The sequence below is a fragment of the Leptodactylus fuscus genome, chromosome 4 (genome assembly GCF_031893055.1).
Source record: "Leptodactylus fuscus isolate aLepFus1 chromosome 4, aLepFus1.hap2, whole genome shotgun sequence".
NCBI lineage: Eukaryota > Metazoa > Chordata > Amphibia > Anura > Leptodactylidae > Leptodactylus > Leptodactylus fuscus.
The window spans coordinates 90,125,261-90,139,764 of record NC_134268.1 but is presented as its reverse complement, the minus strand read 5'-3'; the positions used below and the strand labels follow the sequence as shown (position 1 = coordinate 90,139,764).

The 14,504-nt window shown below is 36.4% G+C and overlaps 1 protein-coding gene across 3 annotated transcripts in view; it reads right to left on the bottom strand.

Annotated features, from left to right (window-relative positions):
- The window catches only part of DSP (desmoplakin), a 39,893-nt gene that overhangs the window by 11,203 nt on the left and 14,186 nt on the right, over positions 1–14,504 (bottom strand). For all 3 annotated transcript variants that reach the window (XM_075270796.1, XM_075270797.1, XM_075270798.1), the window contains exons 2-18: positions 12,616–12,712; positions 10,913–11,061; positions 10,602–10,773; positions 9,125–9,253; positions 8,875–8,925; positions 8,505–8,666; positions 8,011–8,115; positions 6,880–6,975; positions 6,496–6,621; positions 5,485–5,637; positions 4,532–4,686; positions 4,199–4,325; positions 3,875–4,115; positions 3,189–3,421; positions 2,627–2,793; positions 1,381–1,519; positions 167–360 (exon numbers count right to left, since the gene is read on the bottom strand). In XM_075270796.1, the coding sequence (XP_075126897.1) occupies positions 167–360; positions 1,381–1,519; positions 2,627–2,793; positions 3,189–3,421; positions 3,875–4,115; positions 4,199–4,325; positions 4,532–4,686; positions 5,485–5,637; positions 6,496–6,621; positions 6,880–6,975; positions 8,011–8,115; positions 8,505–8,666; positions 8,875–8,925; positions 9,125–9,253; positions 10,602–10,773; positions 10,913–11,061; positions 12,616–12,712 (2,496 nt within the window). The remainder of the gene's footprint in view (positions 1–166; positions 361–1,380; positions 1,520–2,626; positions 2,794–3,188; positions 3,422–3,874; positions 4,116–4,198; positions 4,326–4,531; positions 4,687–5,484; positions 5,638–6,495; positions 6,622–6,879; positions 6,976–8,010; positions 8,116–8,504; positions 8,667–8,874; positions 8,926–9,124; positions 9,254–10,601; positions 10,774–10,912; positions 11,062–12,615; positions 12,713–14,504) is intronic.

The following is a 14,504-nucleotide window of genomic DNA, read 5'->3' as shown; positions in this document are numbered from 1 at the left end:
TATACAATCCTCTGGACAGCATAGATGGTACATACCCACTGTAGTCCATACCCAGGTCTTCAGCCTTAATCTAAATTCATTATAAACTCTACCTCATAAAGATTTGATCCCAAATTATATGTTCATCTCTCATATTGTATACAGAGTACTTATTCAACGTATTTACCTGTCATCAATTTCTTTCTCTATCCTGTGCCAGCGCTCAGTCAGTTGGTTGGCTTTGTCATTGAATTTAGAGAGGTCTACTTCACAATAAGGATAAGTCTGGCAAACACGGTCATTTATCTGCAAAGTTTTCTTCAATTCGGTATCCAGAGATATCAGCTGGGGTTTCTTCTGTTCTAGCTCAGCCTTCATTTTCTAAAATGTGATATTATCAAAATTAAGCATGTAGGCGATGTTGCAAATACGGTACATTATGATTTGTGAAGTGGTACGGTTGGTCTTATACATGACCCTGTACATACAAAATTCATAAAGACAATCTTGGATGATATTCACACTGTGACTATTAGTCTAGTGTCTGTAGGTGTCTGCCTTTTTGCAGAGGATGTAGACTTTAAGTCAGGAGTGGCCATATCGCCTGTGCAGCCAGTTGAGCTGCACAGGGGCCTAGGTGGAGTAGGGGTCCTGACCAAGCTGGAGACCAGCAGCTCGCAATTGGGCACAACATAGGCAGACATTAACACAGGTTGTCACTAACTATAACAGAGGGCGGGACTTAACCATTAGGGTTCAGGGGTTCGTGTGATCCTGTCTGTCAAGATGGAGAGCCGGTAAGTATTACAGTGTGAGCAAGGGATGCATGTGTGGTGTTAGGTGATGTATGTGCTGAGTGATTTGAATCTAGTGTATAAGTGACTAAAATATGCACTTTGATGTGTGAGCTATATGCATGTAATATGTGAGTGACATTTGCTATATGCATGTAATATATGAGTGATGTGCTGTACGCATTTAATATGAGAGTGATGTGCTGTACGCATTTAATATGAGAGTGATGTATGCTGTATGCATTTAATATATGAGTGACATTTGCAGTATGGATGTAATATGAGCAATGTGCTGCATGCATGTAGCATATGAGAATGTGTGCAGCATGATGTATTATATAAGGGACACAGGCAGTGAAATATGACATGTTCTGTATGCATGTAGTATATGATTGACATGTGTTGTATGCGTCCATTGAGTGACTTGAGGGATATGTGTGATGTATGTGACTAATATGTAATTGGTTTGTCATCTATCTATCTATCTATCTATCTATCTATCTATCTATCTATCTATCTATCTATTAAACACACAGGGACTTTATTAAGAAATTGAGAAATTGAGTAATTTAATTACGTTTTAGTGGGAGTTCTGGCATTTTCTTACCTTCAGTGCATTTCTGTAGGCTTCAACTTTTGCTGGGTCAAGGGAAATGGTTTCTTCTTCAGTCAACCGAGCCTCATAAACCTTTATCAGATCTTCAAGCTGAAGAATGTCCTGAAGCAGAATCCTTAGTGCCTGGAGTCTTAAGGACACATCATGAAAATAATTAAGTAATAAGTAATATAATAAATAATGATAATTAAGACTTCACAATAATTGTCTTCTTGAAAATGAAGCTGTTTAATATCACTTTCAATCCCATATGTTTCACAAATACATGCATATTAATAATATTGTTTATAAAATGATATGATTACAATAGTATGGTATTCTTGCTATGACCTAGGTGCTGGACTATGTGAAATATCAAAATACTACAGATTTTAGTATCAGCCAAGAGATACTGTGTCCCTGCCAGTGTGGAGCCAATGGGTTGTAATGTTAGATCATCATTAAAACGCCTGATGGTATGACCAGGAGTTATTTTTACGATTTTCCAGATTAATAGGATTCCCATAACATCAAGAACCAGACTAGTGGAATTTTGCTTTATTGCTGTTATTATTGCTGTAAATTATGATCTTTACAGGAAGCCAACATAAAAAGCAATATTTGCTGATCTTGTAAAGCCAACGTGGGCAAGGTTGTTTGATGGCTTTTAAATACATTACTATATAGCTTAAAATGAACAACATGTTGCTGACAACACATTAAAACATAATTTAGTTGATGTGAGCTAGTGTTTTCAATCTTGCCTGTGTGTACTTTCTATCTTTAGAAGTCAGTTATCTTTCATTTAGTTTGATGTAAGAGTCTTGTGTTTGGTCCTTTGTCATTTTGGGATATTAGTGATATAATGAAATGTTATTCCTGATGTGTCAAAATTCCATCCATATATGCCAGACACTAATCCAACTTGTGAAGTTTTAGATCAACTCTCAATTGGTATAATCTACACAACTTTTTTGCACTAGAATCTTGGATTTCCACATCATAAATTTGTTTAAAAAAAGAAACGAACAAAGGCCATATCTACATTAACATCCAAGCCGTAAAACAGAAAACATCAACTGAATGATAAACTCGTCTAAAATAGAAGGCATCAAAATCTTGCTGCAAACTGCACCGCGGAAGTGACACATCCAACGTAGCAAATGTAGATCATTTTAGTGATATTACTAAGTCATTTTCAAGCTTTTAGGTATTCGTGTTGAGGTCTTGATGAAAAAATAATGCTACTTTATTCTACCTTTCTAAGTGGTCTGCAGAGAAGCCATGGATATTCTCCATTTTCTTTAGTAGTGCAGTCAGTTCAGACTGTAGATATGCGGACTTGTCTGAGTCCTTTAAGTTCAGGATGACCTCTTTGATCTTGCTAAGTTGTGCTGATAAGTTTTGGCCATCTCCTCTCAATGACTGTCAAAGAGATCAAGAGGAAAGACAAAAAAATTATAGAAAATAACCCAACTGGAAAACGATAAGCACACAATGTTTACCATACATACATAACCCAGAGAACACCTCCTTAATTTTCTACATTTTTAATGTTACGTAACATTGGCTACATAAGCAAATATGGGTACATCCTCTTCACTCATCAGACATGGACATGGGTCAATATTTCTTCCCGTGATTTTCCTAGTCAGTTTTCTGACATTACCCCAAATTATCCTCTAGTACACTGGATCTGCTTTGTATAACTTACAATTTGGCAGCGCTGAATAGATTTACTCAGATACTTTTCTATGGTAATATTAAGCTGGATTGCAAAGCAAGAATTTAATTGCTTGTCATGTTTAATACTGACTTACCTCTATATCATTTATTCTGTATGAGAAATCTCTGAATGTATCATTATCAACATTGTAGATGTTCCTTTGCAGAAGCTTAGTCTCATGAATCTCCAGTTGCTGGCGGATCTTTTGAAGCTCTAACAACAGCCAGTTCTCCTGCTTCAGTCTGTCTTGGTCTACTACAGTAGTAGATGTGTTGCCTCCTTTCACACTTGAAGCAGTACTTGCAGTAACAACTTCAACTCTTTCAGCTAAAATGAAATAATGAATATACAAAGATATTATGTGACTGTAAAATGCAGATACAAGAATAAAATGCAATTGCATATCGACTTTAATAAGATAAATTTGACAAATGATACATTTTGCATAATGGCAACCATACCCAATGGTCTGCTAGGTTAGTAATATCTGGTCAATGAACATTGAGAACTATAGCTAGATTGAACTACATTCCCTTGAAATGCATTACCACTATACTCTGTAATATACTAATGAACAACATATGTTGTTTTTGGAAACCATAAGGGCTACAATTTAATGGACTAGGGTAGTTGCTTTGTGTGACATCCCCTCCATTGCACTTTCATTTAACTCTACTCTTCACTTTTCAATTGTAAAAATAGACCTACAAGTTGAACACATAGTAAATATGGGGGTGATTTAGGAAGTTTACAAAGTAGCTTTTGCACATATCTACATACTACTGTTTATCTGTGGTGGTGGTCTTGTCTTGATATATGTGGTCTCCTTAGTTTGGTAGGTAGGAAGTTGTACAACCAGGGTCTGATAATGCTTCTGAGCTTCAGAAAACTGAGTCTGCATTCTTCTTTTGTCTTCATCACCGAATACATTGGAGCCCTGGCTGTTTCTCATGAACTCCTGATAATGTATTTCCAAATCTGTAACAACCTTTTGGTAGTCTTCTTGGCGCATGGTCTTGAGCTGTACAAAGAAACCATATATTAGTGGTATACTTGAATTAAAAATATATAATATTAGTGGTATGTGTGTGGTAAATCTCATACCTTAGCAAGAGTCATAGTCCTAATTTTCTCTATGTCAATCATGCAGTAGTGCCATGACACCAAGCTCTTCATATTGATGTAAAGTTGGTTCCAAAGAGTCAAAATTGCTTCATAAAACTGTTCTATTCTGAAATATTAACAACAAAAATTGCATTATACCTATCCCCAAGATGTAGAAGAATTTCTGTTTTAGTAGAAAATACTAATAGTCTTGAAAAAGCAATAAACAGTCTGATTCTTGGTCAATTTCCACCCAACAAAACATGTCAAGACTTGGAATGGACATATATTTCTTATGTTTGAAAACATTTAAAGAATTCTGAAAGGTCTTACTTGGAAGACAAGTCTATAGCTCCTGGATTTGGTGGTGGGATAATCAAACTGACAGAAGGAACCACCATGTCCAGCCCACCAGGACCTGTCACATTCCATTTGCTGCGTTGAGAATTATTCTTCAAGATGCATTCATCTCCTTTGTGTATAACTTTCTGTGTGGACAGTTCAACAAATTGCATTTCAGTAAGGCATTTCATAAATGTTGTAATTAAAAAAATGTTAAAAAAAATAAAAATACATTTAAGAAGTGAATTATCAACAAGTGGGAACAATTCTAGTGCTAAAAGCGATCAATGAGAAATCCCAATAAGTGCAGAATATGGGTGTCACTGTATGTCAACCTGAATTTTCTAAATATAGTGAGCAATGGGGCGCCTTCTTGCAGATTCATTGTATTCAACTAATACAGATTAGCACTAGGCTGCAAGGAATCAAATTTTTCCACTGTTAGGCCTTCTGCCGACCAAATGTGCAGCCAAGGGTCTTCCGATGCTTCGTTCAGTTAGGATATTTTGTAGGATTTGGTCTATAAATATTGGAGCATTGCAGTGGTGCTCAGACAACACTTGTCTGCACACCAGGGTCATGTGCAATTCTTTGAGTATGTTAACATGGCTGAATTTAAGGCAGATTCTGCCTCATAATCAGTTCCAAATTGTGCCTGAAATCTGCCCCCCCCCCCCCTTCCCATTCATTTCAATATTCTATCTTCAGGCAGATTCCTTCTGATAACTCCTAATATACAAATTCCAAGTCAGATTTTGACCAAGCAGAAAAATTTAGTTTCAGATTCCTTGTACAAATTCTGCGGTGTGAACATATTCTTACATTCTGGAAATATATATATATATATGCAATATGACTCTGATCATTTATATGTTACCGAATAAAAACACAACCAAATGCTAAATCATGTTAAACGTATGGTAGAAAAATTAAAGAATTGGTACCTGGTCCTGCTTGTAGTCACAGAGAGCCTTCAGGACGATTGGTTTGTCTCTCTTGTAGTCCGGGTTTCTTGGTTTGAGTTGGACTATCTTTTTAGATTTATTGACCAAGTTTTGAACCTGTCGCTTGTATTCATTGATTTTGTCTCTTTCTCTCTGTAGAAGAAATGAAAATAATGAAGCTTAAATGGGTTGTTCAGTTTCGGCAAATAAATATTATTGTTTGTATAATGAAAAGTTCTGCAATTTTCCAATATACCTTCTGTATCAATTCACAGCTTTCCAGATCTCTGCTTGTTGTCATTTGTTGTTTACTTCCAGTGCATAAAAATCAGTCCATGGTCATGTGATATAGACACACAGGTGCACGGCCTGTTACCAGGCAGATGTTTAATAACTGTGACTGTAACGAGCTGTGCACCTGTGTGTCCGTCACATGACCACGGACAGCAAACAAAGATCAAGAAAATGGTAAGAAATTGATAAAATATATTGAAAAATTGTAATATTGTATATAAACAACAATTAATTGCCAAGATTAGACAACCCCTTTAAGGCTGCATTCACATCGATGCATATAAAATCATCCATTTTGCATCTGCAAAAACAGATGTGTGTGTTCTGCATTAAACTTTCAAAAAGAAAAGCGGTTTTAGTTGTCTATAGCAACCAATCACAAAGCAGCTTTAATTTTTCAGTAGCAAAATACTAAATGAAAGCTGTACTGCGATTGGCTGCTATGGGCAACTAAAACAGTGTTAATAAATCTTCCTTGTTGTATGTAATATCCAACCAGTTGTCTTCTAAGAATATTAACGCTGCTGACAGTAAGAATCCTCTCATCTACCATTTGATAATCTAAAATATATTGTGGCTTAGTTATAGAAAAACAGAATACTGATTGGCAATGACCAGTTTGGAAATTTTGTATATATATATATATATATATATATATATATATATATATATATATATATATATATATATATTTGGAATAGCAGATCACAGTCATACCTCCAAGTCTTTAATCATGTCCAGGACGCGTGGCAATGGCATGCTTTTGTCACATGGGTATTTCTTTCTAATGGTGTCTTGAAGATTTGTCAAGTAAGTCTGCGTGCTCTGTGCCTCATCAAAAAACTGAAAACCAAAATCAATAACAATGAGAAGTAAAGAAAATATAGACAAATAAGTGATAAGTAAGATACTGTCTCTTGAGCTGTTCTATACATGTACATCAGCTTCACGTACAATGGCAACTTCTTATACTGAACCAAGAGAAACAATCTCAGAAGTCTTCAAATATGGAAGTTCATTGTAGTTAAGCTGTCTCTGTCTTTCTTGAGTTTATAGAGAACAGTAATTGCTGCACAAGTGCAAAACAAATCAGTAGCTTACTTGGAAGTAGGCAGCATTTTCTTTCAAGTGAACATCAATGCATTTGGTAATTTGAAGAATCCAGCTCCACTGAGTCTGCAATGTATCCATATAAGCCTGAAAAAGAATAGCCTCTGTGAATAGCATGTAATAAGCACAATGTACATTAAATGGGTTTTCTAGTTTAGAGAACCAGATTTCTAACATTCTGTTAGCAGAGGTTGCGGTCCCCAATTTGCTGTAAAGCACATCTCTGCTTCATTTGTCCAGCAGTCGCACTGCAGAAGAATTAAAAAGGTACATGGAAATACGGGACTTCCATCTACCAGGTTGAAAAGATACAAAAACATCTGTTTGTAGCTGTTGTATGTGGTTTCCACCCATAGAGGTAATGGAAACATTGTAGCCTACTATACTACTCTGCTTTTGTAAATCCCACATACCTCTACAGGAGATATGGACACTGCACACAATTGTCACATTTGTAGTTGTGTAACTAAGGTCTTATTAACCACAATATAACCCCCTCCCTACAGCAAATTGTTCATAGTGACGGTAATGGCTGCTGCAGCAGTATCTCAGATACTTGTAAGGGATACAGCTTTAGTACCCACAACTGCAGTTATCAAGAATACGGTGAGTGAGCAGCACAGTGGCTGGCATGTAAACAACACTGGGAGTTGCATGCAGTGGGAAACTGTTCTGCAGGGTCCTAACAGTCTAAGAGATGTAAGAGATCAGTGGGGGGTCTAACTCCTTGGACCCCGGCTGATCAAATGTTTGAATATACTGTGGTGCTTTTGTAAGCACTGTGACACTATTTACATTGTGCATTATCTATTTTATAATCACCATGCAATGTTATTATAGCCTGTAATAATAGTGCACAGCTGCTATTAAACAGATGACGTGTGATGTGAACAGTTAAGGAACCCCACACAGTATAAAATGCCCCACATAGTATCCCAAAGATCCCCCTTAGAGCCTTTTTTTCCCCTCCTCCATTTCTCTTCCCTCCGTTATTTTCATTTGCTTCTTCTCATTCTCTCCTTTTCTACTCATTATGTTTTTATTGTTCACATTGGTGTTGTTTTGTTATGTCTAATTATGTCCCCTTATTCCCTCAGTCTGCTTACTCTAGCATAGCCTTACCTCAATCTTGTCTGATGCTGGATGCTGATTCATAATCAGCTGGTCACTTTCTTGCTTCAGTTTGTTCAGATCTTTTTCCTTAACCTCCAACTGACTCATAAGTTTCTAGAAAATAGGGAAAAAATATAAGAATTTCTTTTACATAACAGGTTAAAAAAGTTTCTAGTGGAAAAAAATGTGTATAATACATCATGCCTTGTACTTCCAAGGTTCTGAAAGGGGTAGGGATGAATGTGAGTGGGAGAAGCATCACTGTCCCCTGATAGCAGAACAGTCTATTGTTTCTGCATTTACAGTGCAAACATGGAAAAATAAAATATGTACCATAAAGCAGAAATGTAAAAGATATAACCTATAGACCTTTATCAGCAGTATTATTAGATAACTTTAGATGATTTTTATTGCAATGGTTTTTTTCCCACCAGAATATTGCTGTAGGTCCATTATTATGGCCACAAAAATCCTGATCCCCATCAGCAAAGTAAATGGCTTACAGAGAACGCTTCTTGCTTCCTAGGAATGTCGGTGTTCTTGTCACTCCAATCGTAGACTAGTTCTTCCTCCTCTCGATCATTAATCCACATGATTTCTCTGGACGTGGCCTGAATGATGCTCTGCAGTTGGCGCAGCTGATCCATTCTTTCAAATGAGAATTTCTAAATTTGTGAAACAGAAGAATATTAAAATGACAAATAAATGCACGGACTTGATGAACGTGTAACACTGTAAACTGGGCTTCCTCTCAGCCAGTCACTGTATTCAGATCTATATACAATACATTGCTACAATGATAGGACATAACTCATAAGATGCAATGGGAAGTGGAGTTCATAAGCAGTACAAACGTTCATAATCAGAACTTACCAACAAACCGTCATATTCTTCTTCTAGCTGGTAAATTGCGCCTTTCTCACGCTAGGTAAATGAAAAGACCATGAATAAATTAGGATCACAACCAACAAACAAGCTCTTTTGCCAGATGGTGCAGGACAAATTTAGTTGGGGCAGTAGTTTGAATGATATATGTATGAAGATTCATTCAGCTGGCATTGTGAAAGGGCCTTAAGCTAAATACTGGCAGATTTTATAATCTGAAGTAAAGACAATGACTTACCAGATCAGCTTTAATTTTGTCCAGCTCCCACCTATAATCAGCGATGGCATTGTGGAATTTTCTGTGACTAGCAATCTGTTGTTCTACAGAAGCGGCATCGAATCCCCAATCAACAATCTCCATTTGACGCTAGAATTTTTAGAAACAAAATTTTTTTTTTAAAATGATTAAGTGTGTAAATTGTTGCAAAGTATTCCTAGGCTCAATTCAAATAATAATGATTTTATAAACAATGGTGTAAGAACTGAATGGACAGTTAAAAATCCAGGTGGTGCACTCCTCAAGGACTCGGACCAGTCAAAGGATGTGAATAAGAAAGTATTAAACTGATAATGCATTTTGGGCTTCAACGCTCTAAGAAAGCACGCCCCTTCATCAGATCTATACAGATAAAACACAACAAAAAACATATGTAATATAAAAAAACAAAACCACAAGAGCTAATAAAATGAAAGAGAAAAATAAATGCACATAGCGTATAGCAGTATATATGATAATCACATCATGATCCAGATAATGAATATAAACAATAAATACATTAAAAAAAACAAATAAATTAAAACCAGTGGAATGATCATATATATAATAATCATACCATATTAGGGAAGACTAGCCAAGTAGGCGGTAATACTGCATGTCATACAGCACGTAGAGACTCAGAAAACCTCAGCGATATGCAAACTTTTATCCACAGATGTGCATAAACACTAATTTGGCAATAAACCCTGCATCATGTCAGTAGGCTTTTTAACTGAGTCATGCATTATGTTAAGGGGGCTGTCCCTAGAGGACAGCATACAGAGGCACTGTTCTCCTAATTGCATCCTGGAGAATAGATTTGCATATTTTTTACCCTAAATAAATCGCTAAATTCTGGGGTGACAATGGCTATCATATGATGCAGATCACTGAGATTTACAGACCTGGGGACAGATCCCATTTATATAAAGGTTTCAAAATGGGAAATAAAATATTGATTTATGTCTGCAAAATCTATTATGCAAGGGTTTTTTTCTTCACACATATAGTTGTGGTTTCCCTAAAAAGGTTGGGTGGAGAGACATCAAACTAATGTATAATTTAGAGATGAATATGCTGTGGTAAAGTAACTTGATGTACAGTGGCACACCTACACCCAGGGCATCATGGCAGATTTCCAAGAAGAGCAGCCATTTTACATATGCAGTCACAAAGGACTTCAAGCTTTTACAGTCATGCTAAGGCAAATAGCAAGGTCTTCTGAATCACGGGTTTTGGCACACTGCCCAGAAACATCATGGTAAATACTAATGGTCACTCAAGCAAGACTACGCCAGCTCTTCTAGACAGGTGTCACTGTCTGTCTTAAGGCACTTAAGATATGTTGAGATTAATGAAACATTTTTGTAGAAAAACTCTAGAAGAGGCTTGTAGATAAACTTGGATCAGAACAGTTTTCTGAACCGTTTTAGAATTTTATTACCAAACGACCACTTACTCTTTGCTGCCGAATTTGATTTAATGTTTCTGTAGTGATCCTTTTAGTGTAGTCATCCCATCCGGAACCACTCTGAGAAGAAAATCCACCACCACCCTTGGATCCCTTGCGCAGACGTGGACCATGAATGGCTTTTTCAAGGGCCCGCATTTGATCATAAAGCTGAAGCAATCTACAAAATACAAACATTTTATATTTTAGAACAAACCATAGCCCAGTAGATACACAGAAGATACACATTGTGATTTCCTCTTGAATATTTCTATTTCTCACACAAAATAACAAGATTATTAGTTTTTGCATGCCCATACTTTCTGTGGTAGGAGTCGCATGGTTGTCCCATCATTCTCATCTCTTTGATCAGGCCCTCAACCATCTCCATTTCCTCATGGGCTGACCCAAGACATTCTTCTAGTTCTCTATTACGAACAAGCTGGCTTCCATCTCCATATTTCAGTTCCTGGAAAATAAAATATCTTTATGATTGAATATGCTATGATTAAGGTAATATACTGTAAACTGATGCTAGAAATATATTTCACGACAAACAATTCATGCATAAAAAGTCAGAAAAATAAGAGGCAGCATAATAAAAGCTTGTCAGGCTATTATTTCATTTCAATAAGGCGTTTGAATTAAGTCTGGAAATATTAAACTAACATTATCCCAAGAGGAAAGATGTCTATGATGGCAAAAGATTGAAAAATAAATAAAAATGTTGTACATCCTTAGACCCCTTTAGTGTGTAATACTTCTCTCTTTACTTACAACCTTTACCTTTGTTTTCCGTCTAACCATGCCTAAGACATACTTAAGCTTCTTTTACCATGTCCTCACCAAAAATTCCAAACATGGGACTCTCCACCTTGATCTGCCCTCAGGGTCAATCAACATAGCAATGGGTCAATTTCTGCAAGACTTGCTCTACCTGTATCATTGTATCTTACATTCAAACTATTTCAGAAAACTTTATTCAGCCTGTCCAGATTTTTAGGAGTACTCATAGAACAGTACTCTGTCTACTGTGTAATGCACTATGCCAGGTATCTATGCTATATACTATTGCCTATACAATGTATGTATAAAATCAGACATGGTTTCAGTATTCGTAGAATCTAGTATTTGCTAAAATGTTTGGCAGTGACCAGGCATTTAGACATTTGGAAATCAATGTTCTTAGTTTTGCTTGGCCCAAAGTCCAATATTACACAAGTATACAAACTACAAATTAAATAACTGTTGATATACAACACAAATGATGCATTACTCTTTACTTGACAGTTTCATTCTATATTTATCTGTTGCTATATAATTATTTCATAACCTAAAATGTGACATACCTATACTGTCCCTCTTTTTTACTGTGTAACTACACTTCTCCAAAGACATTATACTGCTTTAGGCCGGGCCCCATGTTTCAGATACATGGTGATTTGAGCATTGCGGAAACACCACAGCAAAAACACCACTTATTACAGTACCTGCAAAGTGAGTGGTATTCTAGCTAATTCCTTCCACACATTGCAGAAAAAAAAATCTACAGCAGAAATGCTGTGATTTCAAAAACCATTGCGTTTTTGTAGATCACGGCATGTCAATTATACTTACAAAATGCTGGCAATTTCCGTAAAGGTATAGGGACAGAGAGGGACAGAAAGTCCTCACAAAATTATTTTGAAAAAAAAGGTTCAGTGGTTGTAGCTTTCTCAAAGAAGATGGCCAAATTTTATAGTTGGGAATTGCATTGTAGACAATTACCTAATTTATAGCTACTACTAGAATTACTCTCTTATGTACAGTGGTCGTAATCTGTGGATAGGTAGAGAGGTGAGAGTGTAGAGAAAATACAGATGTGTATTAAGAGCAGATATAGCTGTGGTTCCAAAATAGAAGTTTTCAAGCAGTACAGAAGCATGGGCTCATTTGTAATAGGCCACTTTTGTTGCTGAATAAAATGCATAACTGTCTACAGTGTTTTATATGGTATATAATGGTAACAAGATGTAATACATACTGGGGCAGCAATCAGTTCGGCACGGATCAAGCTGTCAGATATGTGCTGAAGGATGTCTTGGACAGTGTTTGGACGACGGGACATTGTCCCTGTTTGCCTGAAAAAATAAAAAAGACAAATACAAAGGTAAGTTTTACTTATTCAGTATATAACATAAATAATATCAAGAACATAGCTCCACAAGGCACAACCAACACCAAAATTATTGAGTAGACATAATTTAGGCACACTGACCTACTGCTCATATCAAACGCCGGTATGGGATGATATGTTGTTCTCTCTGCAAATATGGTTCTAATTTGTTAGTATACAGTACATTGCCTCAAACTGCTGTACTGGTGCTCTGCATGGACATATTCCATATATTCAGCACATACCCAACTAACTGTATTGAAAACAATTCAGTGGACAAGAGCAAACTAAAAACGACTCTCTATTTCTGAGAACATTTTTTTTTTCATTTAAAAGACTATATTAGATAATGTATTTCAATGTACAGTGCAAGGTCTTTAATCTGGCCTCTGGTAGTCCTTAAATTCTGCAGCCTGATGCACAAAACTGAAAGACAATGTAAACTCAAGACACAAAGCAGAAGACTGAGCCAAGAGAAGTGTGTTGCTCTTAGATCCCTTATATCATTAAATGTTGCGGCACCTGTCAGGCCCTGTCAGTGCTAGGCTAAAGAGGTTTTGCTAAACATTAATACTCTGTCACATTGCATCAATGATACTTATTAAATGACTATATATATAGTCATAAAAACATACATTATACATTATATAGCACATACACCTTATACTTATTTTATACTATTGTCTAAAATATGTGTTTTCTATATAAACAGGACCTTCCATATAACTTCATACCCCATATAAAAATTTAAAAATCCACTTTAACTGACAATGTCCCCCAGGATCTGAAGCAGTTTAGTTTTATTTTATGGTTTTTTTTTTTACTACTGCTGTTTTTGTAATTTCAGGTAGGGCTGGCATAAGTACGTAGCATACCAGGGCAGATGCTGGATCCCACTGAGCTCAAGGGAGCCCACTATTTGGCTGTAAACTAAAAACATCAATTTTATTAACACAACAGCAGTAGTCGTGTCTTAGCTTCCCAATCTTACTGTCATCTGTCCGCAGACCCCTATCTGCTACTGTCTCTTCTATCTGTCTTCTCCTAGTTGATAAATAGTACTTCTTCTGCCCAGACCCCTGACAGCAGGTAAGTGATAGATAAGCAGTGAACATTTTAATCATGTTAATATGCTACATTTTATAAATTGGTCCCCTGTACATTTCTCTGCTCTGGGACGTGTAGTACCTCACCCTTCTTACAAACCTATCCAATGTTAGTGTATGTATCTCTATAGTTTTCATGTGTGAAGCATGACAACCAATATCCAGCGTACGAGAATGAAATGATAAAACGCATTGTAAGTCAGTGGGGTCTGTTAGTCAGATAAAAGGTAAAGGTGGTGTCTGCCATGAGCAAAGCCGACGTGATGCTGTAGTCTGCATTTATAATAGAAACCATGATGCAGATGTGAACAGAGCCTTAAATTGTTAAATAGTTAATTGAGATCACAGTTAATGCTTTATACGTATGGTAACTGTATTGATGCATCCAACTAGTTTCACACTGCTGGTCTTTAATCTGTTGTTCTGGCAGAATGCCAGATACAGATGGAGCATTCTCTGTTTACAACCACCTGTTTGCACCGTTCACTGCAATGTTAGAAACAAAATGGAAGCTTTCTTCAGTCTTTTTTGTTATTGTTTTAAATGGAATATAAAGTCTATGAAATAGAAGCATAAATGAAGTTCTGTATGAATGAGGACGTCACAGCCTGCAAGAAATTCCACAGCAAGAAGGGAGTCAAGCTGCAGAAT